The sequence below is a fragment of the Drosophila tropicalis genome, unplaced genomic scaffold (genome assembly GCF_018151085.1).
Source record: "Drosophila tropicalis isolate 14030-0801.00 unplaced genomic scaffold, ASM1815108v1 contig_321, whole genome shotgun sequence".
Classification (NCBI taxonomy): Eukaryota; Metazoa; Arthropoda; class Insecta; order Diptera; family Drosophilidae; genus Drosophila; species Drosophila tropicalis.
In genome coordinates, this window is record NW_027172778.1 from 1 (window position 1) to 19,832 (window position 19,832).

General features: G+C 36.2%; 1 protein-coding gene across 1 annotated transcript; it reads left to right on the forward strand.

Moving 5' to 3' along the window:
* The first annotated feature begins 4,132 nt into the window (after nucleotides 1-4,132).
* Nucleotides 4,133-5,035, forward strand: LOC137572471 (uncharacterized). Its single transcript, XM_068284229.1, has one exon. The coding sequence runs from the start codon at nucleotides 4,133-4,135 to the stop codon at nucleotides 5,033-5,035; it is 903 nt and encodes a 300-aa protein (XP_068140330.1).
* The last annotated feature ends 14,797 nt before the right edge of the window (nucleotides 5,036-19,832 follow it).

Genomic DNA, 19,832 nt, shown 5'->3' on the forward strand with positions numbered 1-19,832 from the left:
TAGCGACTAAGCGCATCCGCATGACGTATACGATTTCCTGCACGGTGCTCAACCTCAAAATCAAATTCTTGGATCTCAAGAATCCATCGTGCGACTATAGTGCACACATCTTTTTTATCCATCGTCTTTGCAAACGCATTACAATCGCTTATGACTTTAAAATGCATACCTAGAAGGTAAACTTGAAACTTACGAAATGCTTCAACTACCGCCAAAATCTCTAATTCTTAGCTAGTGAATTTTCTTTCCGCTTCAGTCGTTCTTTTGCTCATGTAGTATACAGGGTGCGATTCTTTATCATCAGGTAACTTTTATAATAAAATTGCTCCGAAGCCATCAATCGATGCGTCTGTGTGTACTTCTGTTTCAAACTTGGGGTTAAATATTTGCAAAACAGGTTTCTGTGTTATCAATTTTTTTAGCAAATTAAAAGATTTTATCTGACTCTCGTTGAATCTAAAAATTGCATCGTTTTTTAATAAATCAGTAAGAGGCTTGGCTATAGTCGAAAAATCTGCAATGAACTTGCGAAAATAACCAACCAGGCCAAGAAAACTTTGGAGCTGCTTTTGATTCATCGGCATAGGAAATTTTTTTACAGCTTTGGTCTTTGCGTCTGAGATACATATCTTCTGATTCTTTATAGTATGACCCAAAAATTCTATTTCTCTCTTCAAAAAGCAACATTTCTTTAAGTTAATGACTAAACCATATTCTTCACATCGCTTCAAAACATTTCTCAGATTGGAGACGCCTTCTTCTTCAGTTTTACCAGGGATTATAATGTCGTAGACATATGGAATAGCCGTACCAGCACGGGTTAAATCACGAAAAATGGCATTAACGTGTCTCTGAAATACCCCAGGGGAGTTCGTCAATCCAAAAGGAACTTTTAAAAACTGATACTGTCCGTTGTGTTTAACGAATGAGGTGAATCTTCGACTCTCTTTTTTAACATCTACATGGAAAAATCCATTCTTTAAATCGATTGTGCTGAAAACCGTTGCTCCTTGTAGCCGATCCAATTGATCTTCCATCAGAGGTAATGGAAAATGGTCTTTTACTATTACCTTGTTTATTCTTCTATAGTCAATGCACAGCCGTGGAGTGCCATCGCGTTTTTTTACTAATACGACCGGACTGCTGAATTCAGACTCGGATTGTTCTATTATTTCGTCTTTCAGCCACTGATCGACTTGGTCATCGATTATGCACAGTTCAGCAAAAGCGAATCTGCGTGGTCTCGAATAAATTGGACTATCGTCTTTTAACACAATACGCATTTCAACATTTGTCGATTTTAACTTTTCCGGCTTATAGTTTTTGATAAGTTCGTTCACTTCGCACTTTGTACTTTTCGATGCATTTGAGTCAATGTCAATTTCGTCCTTTTCGACCTTTATTCTCATTACCGAACTTAATTCCGTTTCATCATTATATTTCCCGATTTGTACGCCATCACGATTGATTTTTATTTCGGCTTGCTTACAAAAGTCCTCTCCCAAAATCACTTCAACATCTAGGAATTCAGATGATACCACTAGAAAAACCAAATCAAACTGTTCTTGGCTTACGGAAAGCCTTCCCGTAAACGAACCGATAGGTACCACTCTCTTTTTATCTCCGAAACCGTATAGAACTTTATCAACTTTAGCCAGCTTAGGTGTTTTCAAACGAATATAAATTGTTTCGGTTAGTATCAAGCAAGGCTATACACTTTTCATTGTTGATTGACACTTTTTTACACATAAACATATGATCAGCTGGTATTTTATTAGTATTACGAACGTCTGTGCTATTTTCAGGCTTTTTATTTGGACAGTCTTTTGCTATGTGACCAAAATTATTGCAACCAAAACACTTTCTTCCTTTGCTCTTATTGTCACAATTCTCAGATATATGTCCTTTTTGCCCACAGTTATAGCATTTTATACCACTTTCTTTATTTTCGTATTTCATTACACTTTCTTTTTTGATTTGAACGTTCTTAGACTCACTCTTTTGATTACTCGACTTTTCCCGCATTTTTTCATTTTATTTTCTCTTTAAACTCTTTTAGGTTATTAGCATTGTACAATATTGCTTTGTTCATACTCAAGTCATTAATTCCGTCAATTACATACTGCATAAGAGCACTGTTCTCTATATTACCCCGTGATGCCATCTCTTTCATTTTCAACAAATATTCTTGAACACTTTCACCTTTCTTTATTTTCCGTTCTGACAATTGCTTTTGTAACTCAACGCTATTTATTACTGTTTTAAACTCATTTAAAAGTGATTCTTTCAATGTCGACCAATTTTTAATTCCGCGTTCACTCAGAATAAACATTTTAGCAAGTCCTTTAATAGCTCTTTTAGCAAAAACAAACAAACTTTGTAAACTATCCCATTGCATCAAGTCAGCCAAGTCTTCGAAATCCTCAATCCATACTTCAACTGATAAAGTTTCATCGCCATGGAAAGGTCGTAAAGAGTCCTCAACATCCCGAAAACCCAAAGCGAACCTCGGTGGTGGCATGTTGACATTCACTGCATTTTGCGTATCAATATTGTTGGCCACGACTGTAGAGTTTGCCCTATTCGTTTGGTTTCGCATATTTTCGTTTGTTGCAGCTGTTCTAAAATTCGTTTCGTCGCTCATTACCGACAACATTTCGTTTTCGTCTTGCATATTGCCTACATCGCCATCTCTTTCGCACTCATCGTCGTCATCTTCGTTTTGATCATTCTCTGTGTCAAGGTCAGCTAGCAAATTTCCAGCTTGCAAATTGCGAAATAAATGGGAAGTTAGATTCGATTTATCATGCGATAAACCCAAAACGTTACAAATAATCACTAGATCGTTATTTGTTAAGTTCTTTTCCATATAAGACACTTTACTTTTATATAAATCGCTGTTGCAATCAAAATCAAACCCTTCAAACTTTCTCAATCTTTGGCGATTTGCACGATCGCATTCTTTTTCGTAAATAAACTTGTGAAACAATGTAATATTAGATTTCTTTTCAGTTTTCAGTGCCTCTTGCACATTCCCAAAGTCTTCAAGTTTGCTCATAGTTCTTTCTCTTAAGCACACACACTAATATATATGTATATATACGTCGTTTGCCACGTCACCACAGTTATCGTCGTATTCAAACACTTTCTCGTCTTTCTTTGAAAACATTTTTTACCGTTTATTTGCCGCTTTTTCGTCGTAAGCCGCCACTTTTTCGTCGTTTGATGCTAATTCTTATTCGTTTTCGCGCTGTTTTTTTTTTCTCGTCGTTTGATTCCACTGTTGCGTCGTTTTGTGTAAGTTTGTCTCTATCTCACTCACTACTTTTTTCTTTATAAGTTGAGCCATGCCTTCTTTGTAGGTTGAGTCATGCCTATTTTGTAGGTTGAGCCCCCATATTTGTAGCAATTTGTTTTATTCACTATATTTATTTGTAGTATTTTAGTTTATTTTAATTTAAAACTATTTATTTGATTATTTTTATTAGATTTAGTTGGAAATTAGTCGTCTTTACTGCTTCGCGTCGTTTCGTCTTTCGTCTTTTTTGCAACCGCTCTCGCTCGTCTCTTCGGTTCGACTGTCCGTCTTTAGGTCAATTCGCCTTGCTCAGCAGAGTTGCCAGACGCAATCCCACATATATAAGTTTGCACAAACACAAAATTGGCGACGAGGATGGGATAATTCGTCAAACTATATATATGTCGTGTACAGTTACAATCGACCAAGCGAAAGCGAACAAAGAGACGCCAAAAAACCGCATGCGTGCTTCTAATCACATGAGGAAAAACCCGCCAAAGTGAATATTGCCACCGAACGCAAAACAACAAATAAATCAGTGATAATGTCAGGAGTGGGTCAGTTAGAACCAATTGACTTAAATCACCCAAACAAATGGACAACTTACAAGCAGCGTTTTGAGCTGTATCTTCTGGCCAATGACGTTTCGGAAGAAGCACGGAAGAAGGCTGCATTCTAACGTCATTGGCATCACCTACTTAGGTGAGCGATTTGAGTTTATCGGAAATATATGAAATACTCAACCAACATTTGTCTCCATGTCAATCGGAAATTGCGGCCTACTACCAATTTCACAAGCGAGACCAACTAATTGATGAATCGGTTGCGAACTACATGGCTGCACTTAGGACTCTCGCTGTCGACTGCAAATTCGGAGCTGCTTTGGATCGCATGTTGCGCGATCGCTTCGTATGTGGAATGAAGGATGAGGGTCTCCAGAAGAGTCTGCTAGCAGAGGCAGATTTAACGATTCAACGCGCGATGGAACGCGCCACATCTAGTGAGGCCGCTGCTCACAGCGCTTGGGCCATGCGAAATACAGCTGAGAGCACTGAGTCGATACACGAAGTGCAGACCAACGCGATCCGTCCAAGCCGACCCAATCAGCACCACCAGCCATGCGATGGTTTCGGGGGTGCTCACTTGCGGAAACAATGCCCACATCGGAACACTGTGTGCCATGCCTGTCACCGAGCAGGCCATCTTCAACGAGTCTGCCGGGCTGTAAGAGACCCGGGTCGTAAAGCATTCAACACATCGAGTGGCCATGCCTCCTACCGAGGACCACACAAGCAAAAGCCGAATGAAGAATATAGTGTCCACAGCATACTACCGTTGATTTGCCAAAAGGAAATCGTTACAATAATTATAAATAAACGAAAATGCCAATTCGAAGTGGATTCGGGGTCTGCGATCACTATGATAGACGAAGCTATGTTTCGTTATATCTGGCCAACGGATAGACCGAATATCCAAGATTGTTCTCTAGAGTTCACGGATTACCAGAAAAACCGAATTCCAGTTATTGGCATCGTGGACACATCTGTCCAGTACGATAATAAATACATTCCGAATCTTCCACTGGTTGTTACATCAAGCGGTGGATCGAATTTACTTGGACGTAACTTGTTTATGCCCTTAGGCATCAGCATTGAAGGAATACATGCCATTAACGCTAAACTTAGCATCGAGGCAACTCTGGCGAAGTATAAGGATCTGTGTTCGTCTGAATACTGAAAATACTGATGCAACACCAGTCCGACTGCCAGCAAGACGCATTCCATTTGCAATTCAAGAATTATATGAAGAAGAATTAGACCGTCTGTGTTCCCAAGGAATACTAGTACCCATTGAATACTCCGACTGGGCGACTCCTACAGTGCCAGTAATTAAAAAGGATGGTACTATTCGCAAGTCTACAATTAATAAAGTGATTAAGCAACACGGTCATCAAATTCCTCCAATGAATTCATTATTAGCATCAGTTGAAGGAGGATCCATATTTGCGAAAATCGACTTGGCTCAGGCGTACCAACAACTAGTGGTAGATGAGCAGTCTGCGTTGATGCAAACCATATGTACACACAAAGGTTATTTCAAAGTAACCAGACTACAATTTGGAATTTCTTCAGCACCGGGCATATTTCAGAGCTGCATCGAACGTATATTGCAGAACGTTTCTGGTGTTTTACCCTACTTCGATGACATAATTGTTATGGGAAAATCAGAGGAAGAGCTAGCGGTGCGTTGATAAGGCCGGACTACGCCTACGCAGAGACAAGTGTCAATTTGGAGTTCCATCAGTAGAATTTTTAGGTTTTAAAATCGATGCACTGGGTATAAGACCGTGTGCCAGTAAGGTCGAAGCTATCAAGTGCGCTCCGGCTCCAAAAGATAAGAAACAATTACAAGCATTCTTGGGACTCATCAATTTTTACCACGCATTCCTGCCACATAAGGCAACCGTTGCTGAACCGCTTCACCGTCTACTGGATAAAAATGCGGCATGGGTGTGGGCCCATAAACACCAAGATGCCTTCATGAATCTAAAAAAATTTTGTAACTTCACAAAATGTGCTATTGCATTTCGATGGCAAATTGCCAGTATCGTTAACCTGCGATGCATCTCCGTACGGAATTGGAATTGGTGCTGAGCCACAAACTTCAGGATGGATCAGAGAAGCCTATTGCCTTCTATTCTAGAACTCTCTCCAAGACAGAAAGAAACTACTCGCAAATCGACAGAGAAGCCGTTGGGCTTATATCAGGCGTTAAAAAATTTCACAATTATCTATATGGCCGTTCGTTTACTCTCGTCTCAGATCATCGGCCATTGCTCGGAATTTTTACAACGGCCAAGACAACTCCAAATGTAATTTCCACACAGATGCTTCGAAGAGCAATATTCTTGAATGCCTATGACTTTACACTAATTCACAGACCTGGATCAAAAATGGGCGACGCCGACTTCTTAAGCCGATGCCCATTACCACAACAAGGCGAAGGCAACACTACAGAAGAAGTGTTAATGAATGAATGGGCCGGAACACCACTTGTCAGCGCTTAATATCTAGCATTACAGACTAAGAAGGACGCGCAATTATCAAAGGTTCTGAACTGGGTGTTAAGGGGATGGCCCAATGGAAAAGTTGATCGTTCAGATCAGCTCTACTCGTATTTTTCTCGCCGACATGAGCTTTCAGCAAACAAAGGAATTCTTGTATGGGGCAACCGGACTAAATTATTTCGTTTTATCCTACCTACTGCGCCAGTTATAAATCCAATTCTTTCATTAATAAAAAAAAAAAATGGATTCTTGAGACTCAAAAACGATCTTTATTGAAACAAAGCGTGTTAAGAACTAACTTATGATTATTAATACAGATATGATTAAAGTTCGGTTAAAAAGCTTTTGATATTAGTATTGGGAGCTTTTGATCTGGTGACAAGGGATCTGGATTTTGATTAGCTTATTGATTTTTGCTAACTAAGCGTTCTCACGCTTGGAAGAATTTTTGGTGACATTTGTTTATAGGATTTTTGTTTAGTCTCGGTTGCAGTAAACATCCGCTGTTTTCTAGACTAAAGGGGGATCAAGTTATGTGGGTGATTGGAGTGGGAAATTGAGTGGTGTGAGTGGATGGAATGGCGGATATATTACTATATATAAGTAAAGCAACAATATGTAAGACGGCCAGAGAGTGTGAGTTATGCATGCACATATGTATAATAGCGGTCAGTATGGGAAACATGCTGACCCGGCTCTAAGCGATGAATGCAATGGATGCATATCATATTACGTTTGCACTTGAAATGTGGGCAATAACTTGGCACGCTGTCACGGAGTGACAAAGACAATGCCCTATGCATATTCGGCTAACAAAGTGTTGCCGCTCAATATTTATGTTGAGTAATAAGAACTCGTTTGTGCATACACTATACTACATCTGCCTCCTTTTGAAAAATAACGTAATTTCATGAAGTTATTTTAGTTCTTATTATCTATAAATTTAACAAATTGTATTTGTTTTTTTTTTATGTGATGTACTTAATAACGATAAAGAAAATGAAATGATCAAAAATATTCATATATCAAAAAAAAAATATATATATATGCTATTACCTATGTATGTTATTATGAAATAATAAGTTTTGATCTATCTTTATGAACTATCTGTTTTTTTGTTTTTATCATTAACTATTATAACATTATTCCTATCTCCCATTTCCGTTACTTTATACGGAGCAGTATATTTATAATCTAACTTATGACCTGTTTCATTTCTTAGTAATACTTTATCTCCTACTGATATATCTATATTGTTTACTTTCTGATCATACAGTACCTTATTTTTATTCTTATGCTTTTCTAGCATTACCCTAGCTCTTTTATATGCTACTTCTAATCTATATTTGCTTTCTTTAACATAATCATCTTCTACACTATCTATGCTATTAAATTGTTTTGGTAAATTACTTGTTCTACCAAATACTAGCTCGAATGGACAATAAGTATGTGCCATAGAGGGGGTCGTGTTGAAACAGAAGACAAAATATTGAAGCCATACGTCCCAATCAATTTTATCAACCGATATGTAGGATCGATATTCATTAAAAGTTCTATGACGTCTTTTTATTGTTCCAACTGTCTGGTGGTGGTGTGCTGTAGATGTAATATTTTTAATATCTAAATATTTGCACAAATTGTCTATAATTGAATTCTTGTATTCTGTTCCCATGTCCGTAATGAACGTCTTCATTGGACCGTGCTTCAGGATAAAAGATTCAAATATTGCTTTAGCGACAGTATTAGCATTCTTATTCGGAACAAATATGGCAACTAAATATTTAGTTAAATCACATATTAAAGTGACTGCATACTCGTTTCCATTTTCTGATTTTGGTAGTGGACCAATCGTGTCCACTATCACTCTGTCGAAAACATTAATGGGTGTTTCTGTTATTGTTAGTGGGGTCTTACTATGTTTCGTTATTTTAGCTTTCTGGCATTTTTGACATTTTCGTATGTACTCAGTGATATCACGAGTCATATTCTTCCAAAAATAATGTCTTTTGATTTTTGCTAAAGTTTTTGAAATGCCGGTATGACCTCCTTGTATGGGGTCGTCATGGAAGTTAGACAAAATAGCTTCATTATCTTTTTGTTTATCTATTAGGGTCACCGGGTTGAGTAGCGCCACTTTTAATGTTTTTCTAGGATTCCATTGGTATATAAATCGCTAACATCATATATTGCAGTAATTTTTCTGCCATGTTTAAATAAACAAAACATATCTTTTACATGCAATGTCACTAATTCGCATACCTCGTCATTGTTTATGACTTCATATACGCTGGGCTTAGAAGCTGTATTTAAAGATTGCGTAGGCAATTGTTGTTCTTTATTTTCCGCGCGGATTTTCTGTCTATTCTGATATCTTGTAGTGACTTTATTAATATTGCCAGTTATATTTTATAGGTCTTTGATGGTTATTCTTGATAACGCATCAGCTACATAGTTGTCTTTTCCCTTTAAGTATTCAACAGTGAAATCATATTCTTCTAATTCGAGCCTCATACGTGTCAGTTTAGAACTGGGATTCATCATTGAGAAGAGGTATATTAAAGGTCTATGGTCTGTTTTTATTAAGAAATGTTTTCCATATATATATTGTCTAAAGTGTAAAATTGCCCAGTGTATTGAAGCTAATTCCTGCTCAGTAGTACACTTATTACTTTCTCCTTCAGTGAAACATCTGGATGCATAAGCAATGGGAAGTTGGAGTCCATCATGGTTTTGAGTTAAAACACCTCCACATGCAAGTTTGCTTGCATCCGTAATTATACAGAATTCTTTATTAAAGTCGGGGTATTGTAACAATGTTGGTTCCATTAGATTACTTTTTAAATAGTGGAATGCGTCTTGGCATTCAACTGACCATTCAAAGGGAAGATTCTTTTTACATAATCCTTTTATGTGTCGGGAATATTCGGCGAAGTTTTTAATGAATCGTCTATAATAATTGCAAAAGGCTATAAAACGTCTAGGGCTATCCACATTGTGCGGGATTGGGAAATTCATGATGACGTCATATTTCTTGTCATCTGGAAGTATTCCTTTATCTGTGCATCTATGACCAAGAAAAGTCACCTCATGCATAAAAAATAAACATTTTTCTGGATGTAGCTTTAGGTTGTTGTATTGCATTTGTCAAAAACATGTGTTTTTCGCAACAACCTATAACTATTAAGTCATCCATAAAGGAATGCTTGTGAAGGTTCTAATCCAGAGAATGCAATGGTCATCATCCTCTGAAATGAGTTAGGCGTTACTTTTAAACCAAAAGGTAATCGCTTGAAACGAAATGAGCCGTTGCTCGTTGAAAATTGTAGTAGCCCTCTTTAATAATAATAATTTTAATTGCATTTCGGAGAAAATATTTTATTTTGTTTGTTTGCAAGAATAAATGAATAACCCCCCTTGAGTACTACGCACATGTCTTCACTTGGTACGGTTCTTACTTTCATTTCGCACAGCGAACGCAAAGCGTAAGCAAAGAAGAGAACATGGAAAAGATCCGTTAGAATTCGTTCGCATGCATTGCATTTGCTTAGAAACAGAATTTTTGGTACAGGCTTTTTCATTTAACTTGATACTTTGATTGCGGAAAGACGTGAATATTAATATTCAAATAAATATATATATATACATATATATTTGTGAAACACGTGCATATTACATCATCGTTTAAAAAGTACAGAACTGCACAAGGCAGTTATATACATATTTGGCTAAAGTGAATAAAAATATTAGTGAATATTCGAAAAATAAGGTGATATAAAATTAAATTTAGTGAAAATATCAGAATTTAAACCCCGTTATATTTCAGCTAAAATTTATATTTCGGTCGCGTGGCGTCGACCAAGCAACTTTTGGCTTTCAAGCAGCCTTGGATTTTTCATTTTCGTTGGGACAATTTGGTTAATTGTTCCCCAGCCCAATCGCTGATATTTTCTTCGTTGGAACATTGTTCAATAACCAAGACACCAGCGAGCCTCGGATTTTCTTCATCAACCCTTCCATTTCATCAATAATCATCGCCATGGGCCAGACTAAATTAGTCTGGTGATGAAATGAAGCAAGTCTCCGGCTAATATATATTAAATACCAATATTATACACCCAATTTGAGCGACATCTACTACTTTTCGATTTCTTTTTGGTGCATATGCATACTTAGTAGTAGTTCTGCTACCTTTTCTTGTTTCATCTTTACGCAAAGTATGGAGTGGCAGCCCTTTGGTTTGGATACTACTTTTTTTTTGTTGCACCACGGCAACACCTTTTCATACATTTTTTTCTCTTTGATTAACGTAAAATTTTTTGCTTAACTAAAAGAAATTTAAGTAACGTAACGAAACTTTAAATATTATTAAAATTAAGTCCCTATTTGGTTAAGTAAAATCAGTTTTCCTTATTAGGAAACCTAATGGGTATGTAATGCGTTAAGATTGGCTTTGTTGCATTTCATTTTTCTAATAACTAAATTATACAGCAAATCCCTGCAGCATCGATGGGCCCAGAGATCGCACCGTTGGATAAATCGTGAGTTAACACACACATGTATATACTATAAATATTTGTTTCATTGCCAACTGGCACACGCGGCCACATAACCCAAATCTCTTTTGAATTACTATGCATTTTTTTGAATCAATATTTGCTCTAATTATCGTATTTAAATTTATCTTGCCATATCTTTTTGCATATCTTTATTTTGTAATTTCTTAGAAAATTAAGTCATGAAAACCCTTTGTTTGGAATTAAACCCGTAACTTAAAATTTCGTCATGTTTGTGTAAACTAATTCTTTGAGGAGTCCGTCACCTGAATCCATGACTATGCTGCCGTTACAAATCGTCTAAGATCATTTAAGTGTCTGTTAAGGGGCAATCAATTAAACCCAATAGTTTGCCAAGGTAGGGTGGGTACAGAAGGGTTAGCGAACAACACCTTTAGCTAATCTGCAGAGAAGTCGTCCGCACAATTAATAGTATCCCGATCTGGTTCAATATTTTGCTTTTTACATCCTTTTAGTTTCTGATAGTGCACTTATATTTTTCTGTATGATCCGAAAAGAGTAGGAAAGAACCTCCCCTCATCCGACGAGCTAAGCAAGAGCAACGCTAGAAGTGCACGACCCCGATCTTTAGCATACACTTGTGTTATCGTTAGCAAGGTAGAAAAATTAGGCAGCTAACAACTACACGTGCACATGTACATCACTACAGTTTTCAGTGCCGCTTGCACATTCCCAAAGTCTTCAAGTTTGCTCATAGTTCTTTCGCTTACGCACACACACTAATATATATGTATATGTATATACGTCGTTTGCCACGTCACCACAGTTATCGTCGTATTCAAACACTTTCTCGTCGTTCGTTGAAAATTTTTTACCGTTTATTTGCCCCTTTTTCGTCGTAAGCCGCCACTTTTTCGTCGTTTGATGCTAATTCTTATTCGTTTTCGCGCTGTTTTTTTTTCTCTCGTGGTTTGATTCCACTGTTGCGTCGTTTTGTGTAAGTTTGTCTCTTTCTCACTCACTACTTTTTTATTTCTTTATAAGTTGAGCCATGCCTTCTTTGTAGGTTGAGTCATGCCTATTTTGTCGGTTGAGCCCCCATATTTGTAGGAATTTGTCTTATTCACTATATTTATTTGTAGTATTTTAATGTAAAGCTATTTATTTGATTATTTTTATTAGATTTAGTTGGAAATTAGTCGTCTTTACTGCTTCGCGTCGCTCTCGCTCGTCTCTTCGGTTCGACTGCCCGTCTTTTGCTCAATTCGCCTCGCTCAACAGAGTTGCCAGACCCAATCCCACAAATATTTAAAAAAAAAACCCAAACAATTGTAAGATAATCATCCAAGATTGTATTAAGTTTGAATATTTGTATGGGACACAAATATGTCTTTTGCATTTGAGCTAAGTTTATTCAATGATTCTTAATTCTGATACATTTGTTAATTAAAGCTAAGACCGCGTAGCTGCTTTGCTAGCAATACAGGCAGAGGAACGGTATGCTTATGTATAAACATATTTATGTATAAATGTATAAATGTTTACATAAGAGTATGTATGCATATTCGGCCAGAGCGGCCGTGCGTGTTATATATGCCGACACAGCAATTGTCCAGCACCATGCACTCATTGGTGGTCATGTTACTAAAGAGGCAAATGCACTTGAATGTTGCGCACATAAATATTGTAACTAGTTGCTACAATATGTTTGTAATGTTATTACTATGTTATTCTGGAACATGCCACATCCTCCCTCTTTAAAAAAAATAACGTAATTATATGGAGTTATTTGCTAATTTTCATTATATGGAAATTTATTTTTTTTTTTTTTTTTTTTTTTTTTATATTAAGTTACTTCTGAACAGAAGATTTCTTTGGCCTCCCCGTGTATAACAGGTTAACGCCACAGCGTATTCGTGATGATGAGTTTCGTATTTTGGTTTTAGTTGTAAATGAATTATGTAGCTATTTAATTTAATTTATTTATATGTGGATTAGATTGTTATTAGAGTTCTATGTTGGCAGCCTTAGTAAATTGTGTTATCGATTTGTAGTTGGCGATAGGCTCTTGCGCGAGTAATCGATATATATCGTTGTACTTTGTTAGTGTTGGGAAGTTCATTCGGGTGTTTATGTATTTTGAACAATTTAAAATAATATGTGAGATATCTTCTGTAATGTTACAGGTGTCGCATAAGTTGTTGTCAACGACTTTCATTTTAAATAGAGTGTTTTTGTCAAATGCGTGACCGCTTAGTATTCTGTTCAGTTGTTTTATCTCCAGTCTATGGAATTGGTCTTTTCTCTGGAACCATGGTTGCAATGACACATAAGGATATAGAAGGCAGTATCCTTTGTTTCGATCTATACAAAATTCATTGTACGCTCTTTCCCATTCCAGTTTTATTTTGTTGTACATATGCTTGATAGCATCGTTGATTGTCCAGCTTATGTGCGTGAACACTCCATCGTGTCTGGCATTTTTGGCTGCGGTATCAGCTAAATCGTTTTCTCTTATGTTTGAGTGACTAGGTATGTGGTGTACTTCGACTGAGATGATATTGTAACTATTTTCTATATTTTGAAGGATTCTTTGAGCAATGCAATTATTGTTCTTGGGGTTTCTAATTGTTTGGATTGCTCCAAGACTGTCTGTTAGGAACGCTACTTTGCAGAGGTGATTCGAATCAGCAAACTCCACTGCTTTTTCGAAAGCTGTGTGTTCCGCAGTCAATGATGACAGTCCGCAGTCAATGAGCCCAAGTGAAAAAAAGCACTTCCAGTAAAATCATCAGAAACTGAACCATCTGTGTAAATCAGGTCAAAATTCTTTGAATTTAAGTTCATAATTTTTTCTTTATACAGGGAGAGTATCATTGTTTCATTTGCATCTCTTTTGTTTTTAAAGGCACCTTTGGAAAAATTGGCATCCACGAAGATTTTTCGTGTGCGTATAGGAGTTGGCTCTATGGGTGTAATGTTGTCCAGGACATCTTTAAATTCATAACTTGGCATAACTTGTTTTATTGGCATGAAAGACACTGGACAGGAGCGACGCCGCTGGCAGGCCATAAGCGAATACCTTGACCAGTTCTTTTGCTGTGGTAAATTTAATTCTATACTCAGGTGGAAGTTCGGCCGCTAGGTGGTATATTATATAAGTTGGAGTTGATTTAATAAGCCCCAAGGCCTTCCTTAAGTGTAGGTTAGCATGAGTATTTATGATGCCCATTACTTTATTAGTTGCATTTGCAAACGAAGAGCTTGCATATTCATATCTGTTCCTTGTAAAGGCCTTATAGAAAAGAATAGCATTTTTGGGATGGGTGCCAAAACGACAGCCATTAATCATATAAAGAAACATATTTGTTTTGTTTGACTTAGCAATTGTTTCCTTTATGTGTTGGGTCGTAGAATTATTGGTGCTAATCAGTCTTCCTAAGTAGTTAATTTTATCTACGTCCCTTATAGCTACGTTATTGCATATTATTTGTAGGGGATTACGTCTTAAATTGAAATGTAAAGCAGCAGATTTGTTCGGGTTGAATGACAGGTTGATTTTATTGCACATTTTACTAAATTCTGTAACTTGTCTTTCTAATATGTTTTTAGCGTCTAAAAAGTTTTTATGGTAACATACCAGGAAAAAGTCATCAGCATATTGAAATAGTATGCTGTTAATTTGGTTGCTTATCTTGTGCAGCTCAGCTGTGTATAAATTGAAAAGTATTGGACTAAGGCAGCTACCCTGACTTACTCCTTTTCTTATTTTTATTTCTGTTCTTCCCATGGTCAAAACTCTTTCTTTAAGGTAGTTGCAAATGAATTGTATGTGTCTGTGATCGAAACCTAAATCTATTAGCTTGTTGCCTAGAATGGGAATATTAACAGAGTCGAAGGCTTTGCTTAGATCCAATACAGATGCACAAACGTGCATGCCCCTAGCTTTCAGATTTGCTATATTGTTTAAAACGTCATTGATGCAGTGCGATGTGGAGTGGTGTTTACGGAAGCCGTAAGATCTCGGGGGCAATATGTTGTTGTTGTTTATATGATTTTCCATCCTTGTTTTTACCAAACCTTCTAAGCATTTGAAAACTACGCTTAGTAGGCAAATAGGTCTATTGTTTGTTATTATAGCTGAGTCTAGATTCTTTTTAGGGACAGGTACTACTTTTATTGTTCTCCAACTAACTGGTATGTCACCGTTGTCTAGGGTCTCATTTAGCAGGGATACTAAAATTTGAATTTCTGAGGGTGGTAAGGCTAAAAGCATTCTATATGAGATATTGTCTGGACCTTTTGCTGAGTCCGGGTTGCGGGAATTTAAAAAGTCAAGTAAATCGCTGTCAGTAAAGTTTGAGTTGCCGGCGGGTAGTAGCCAGCTGTCAGGTGGGTTCATTCTAATACAATCTGGAGTGTCAGTTACCAACGCCATTTGTTTAAGAAATTTTTCATGATCCTCATCAGTTTTTTCGTTTTTTGTCGGTTTAATTTTTTTATATTGTTTAAGGGCTGCAATTTTTTGCCACATTTCTTTTGCTGAATTAGTTTTTGAAATTTCGTCCATTAGCTCGTCCATATTGTTTTTTCTAACTTTATGTAGGTAGTTGTTCAATGTTCTATTGCTTTTTAAATAAATTAATGCGTCCGTGTGAAGTTTTGTTTTATAATATTTCTGTCTGCACGCGTTTCTAAGTTTAAAAAGTCTGTCACAATGTTCGTCCCAATATTTTTTTGGTATGTATCTATTTTTTGGGTCTATTGAAATTGTATTCTGTCTAGTTATGTTTTGTGAAGTTGAGGTCAGGTTGTCCAGTGAAGAAATGTGAATTTTTGAGAAGTCTTGAAGTATTATTTTGTGATTTGTCCTTTTTTGATTCTGTACTTCGTATGTTTCGTCTAGTTCTAGTATAATTGGTAAATGGTTGCTGTTTGATATTTTTGCGTTTGTCACTGTCCACTTTGGGTTGAGGTTGTAGTTGTTAATTAATGTGATGTCTAAGGTAGAAAAGTACGATGTGTTGTGTGAATATGTGGGGCTGCCATTGATAAGACAATAAAAGTTGTTGTTTATTAGTAACTGTTCTAGGATGTTGCCTCTGTTGTTTTGAATCGGGTTTCCCCATATTTGTGATTTGGCGTTAAGACCTCCTCCTACGATTGCTAAACCATTAGTCTGGTTTGCCCTCATTAGAATATCTTTGCATCCTTTCTCAAAAAGATCATCATTTAAACTTTGCGCTGCATAGACGCTAAATATATTTATGTTATGTTTCAGGTTCTTAGTGGACACTGAAATCACTTCTACTTCACTAATGCAATTTAATTGTGTGAATTTTATATATTTTTTTAGATATATGCCTACTCCGCCATATCCATCTGCTCTGGGGTTGCAAATAAAGTTGTAATTCGCTAAACTACAATTAGCATTATTTGCAACCCAGATTTCAGATATAATTGCTATATCAATGTCGTTGTTTATTAAAAATATTTCTAGTAGATGTTTATTATTGTTATGCGTTAGGCTCTGTATATTGTACTGTAGAATCTTCATATGTCTATTATAAGACCATGTTGAGTGTAAAGCACTAAGTAATGATTAAGGTTTGAAATTAATTAAGTTGGTTTATTTTTATAATATCTATTTTTGTGTTAGTTTGTGCGATTCTATTTCTTAGTGTCTCTAAAAATTTATGGTGGTCTGAATTAAGTTGAATGTTTGGATTAGTTATAAATGAGGAGATGTCTATAGCCAGCTGTGATACGCCTTCTTCTGCCATTTCAAGAGCAGAGGGGCTTACAGTAAGCTGATTAGATTGGGATGTAATGTGTGGGGGTGTTGGTTTAAATGTGTTGTTTGCATGTGTGTTTACGTATTTCTCATTTAAAGTAATTTTGTGTTCATTTAAAGTCGCTTTCCAGGTACTCATTGTTTCAGAAGAGTTTCTCTCTTCGTTTCGTCTGTTTTGCATGTTTCTTAATGTTTTATTATATGGGATGTGAGCGTGTAGCTGTTCTGTTGATAATTTTGTGTTGTTCTGTAGAGTTGGGGTTGTAGATGTCTTTTGCCATGTTGGAATGGGAAATTGTGTTGTGTCATTAGTGTCTATCGTATTTTGTCTTTGGAAAAGAGCTGGATATCTAATTTTTACCTCATTTCTGGATAGATTCTCCATTGTCATACATTTCTGTATGGCAAAGGCTCTCTTGCGAGCGGGGCAGTCGATTGAGGTAGCTGGGTGGTTTTCTTTGCAATTGATACAAATAGTTTGTGTGCAGGTTTCTTCTTTATCATGTGACAGGGAGCATTTGCTGCACTTTTGGTCTAACTGTTTGCAGTGCTGCGCAAAGTGATTAAATCTGAAGCATCTGTAGCATTGACTAAAAGGTACAAAAGTACTTACTGGAACTTTTGAGTATAGGAAAGTTATTTCTGTTGGTATTTGAGATCCTTTGAAAACTATTTTAACTCTAGATGTTGCGACTAGATTGTCCTTCTCCTTTCTACGCACACGAATAATCTCGTGTATGTCCACTGGTGCTGAGATATACTCCTTAAGTTCTTCGTCTGAGAATCTTGTGGGGATCTGGAATATGATTCCAGTTTTGTATAGGAAATGCTTTAGTATCTTGGGTTCATAGTCATATTTTTTAAGGTCTGATACGATAAATACGTTGGCTGCAGCTGCCGATTTAAATTCTACCTTGCAACGTCCATATCCTATTTTATTGACAGCTAATATGTCTTTGACTTTTAGTTTAAACAAAACTGCATTTAGCTCTAATGGATTAATTGGTAATCTGCTTTTATTGCTCTCTTTGTTATTTTCATCTACTCTGTCTACATACACCACAAATGGTCCCTTGTGTGAATTGTTATAATATAGAACGTAAGTTTGCGATTTGCTATTTGACATTTCTGTTGTATCTTGATTTTCCTTTAGTGTCGAGTCATTGGATTCTGACATTTCTGTTGTATCTTGATTTTCCTTTAGTGTCGAGTCATTGAATTCTGACATTTCTGTCATTTCTACTTCGTCAATTTCAGATTCTGATTGGATTTCATTGGTGGTAGTTTTTATTTCCTTTGATGCCCGCGATATTCTTGGCTTTTTGAATCTGTTTGGCTCTGAAAGGGGGCCACCGCCCCTGGCCCTAGAGCCCATGATTTTACGGGTAATTTTACCCGTTTCTTTTTTTTTTTTTTTTTTTTATACTTTCCACAAAATTAAATTTTGTTTGTTTTCGTTTTGTGTAAATAAAATATTTTTATTTCCACACCACAGTGGAATAAAATAGAAGGATCAAATCCTTGGAGGTTATTATTATTATTTTTTTTTTTTTTTTTAAGGCACTGTCTTGTCAGTCTTTTTTGAACTTTTTTTTTCCAATATGCGCTGAAACACAACCGTTGCTCACAACGTACGGGGTTCGAAACGTATGGAAATTTATTTATGTATTATTAAAAAAAATGTTTTTTTTGTTTAATGTTTGATTGTTTGTTTGATGATATATGTGGTAAAAGTATTTTTGTATATATGTATAGTGTCATTAAATGTAGATAATTTATTCGTTTTGTTTTATTATTATTTTTTTTTTTTTGTTTTATGTGTATTAATTGATGAAAAATTTTAACCTACCTATGCACTAATTGCTTCTTATTCTTTGTATCTTTAATTAAAATGTTATCCCTATCCCTTATTTCTTCTATAATGTATGGGCATAAATACTTATGTTCTAACTTATGACCCGTATCATTACGTAATAAAACCTTATCTCCTATTTCTAATTCGATATTTTTACTTTTCTATCATATATCTATTTATCCTTTGCTTTATGCTGTTCTAACATTATTCTGGCTCTTTTATATGCCTGTTCTAATCTAAATTTTGATTTCTTAGCATAATCTTCTATGTTATATAGTGGATTAATCTTATCAACACTATTAAAATATTTGGATAAATTCGAAGTTTTACCGAATACCAACTAATATGTTGTATTAAAACAATATGCAAAGTATCGTGTCTATACATCCCAGTCAGTTTTGTCAACTGAAATGTATGATCGTAAAAATTCATTGAGTGTTCGGTGGCTTCGCTCTACAGTGCCTACAGTCTGGTGATGATGTGCAGTTGAAGTTATTTTTTTTAATTTGCAAGTTTTTGCATAAATCTTCAATTATTGAGTTTCTATATTCTGTTCCCATGGCCGTAATGAACGTCTTCATTGGACCTGTTCTGTTTCCGATCGGATAAATAGAACACAAGTTACAATCAACATGGATGAATCCATTTTTCAAGTCAATATCATTCCACTGCTCACTGTCCATGTGTCCAGTTGGTCTTCGATTAAGGGTAAAGGAAAATGGTCTTGTAATATTACCTTGTTGATCCTTCTATATTCGATAGTCTTGAAGATCCATCTCGTTTTTACCGGACTACCGACCTCTGTACTCTGACTCGGAGTGCTCGAATATACTTTGCTTTAACCATTCATCAACTTGTTGACATCTCTAGTCATAGCAACGTTCGTTATAACCGATTCCATGCGGACGTGAGTACATTGGGGTATCATCATTGACTACGATTCGCATTTTCACGTTTGTCGACTTTGCATTTACATTTGCATTTATAGTTTTAAATCAGTTCGCGTACCTCGTTCTTTGGGTAATTGCTTACGTTTGCTTCAGTATTTAATTCAATCTCGTTGACATTTAATGTATTTAAATTATTCTTATCAACACCGAAGTTTCCGTTTCACACTTTTACAAAATTCTTCGCGTTCTTCGCAAGTCTTCACCAAGAAATTGTGGATCAATTACTAAAAATACTGATTTTAATTTCTTGTCCGTCAATTACGAATGGTTGTTTGACTGAACACATGGCTTTTTTTCCTCATTTTCCCATCAGCCATCATTTCGTACAATTGAGCACTGTTCGTAGTCGACTTA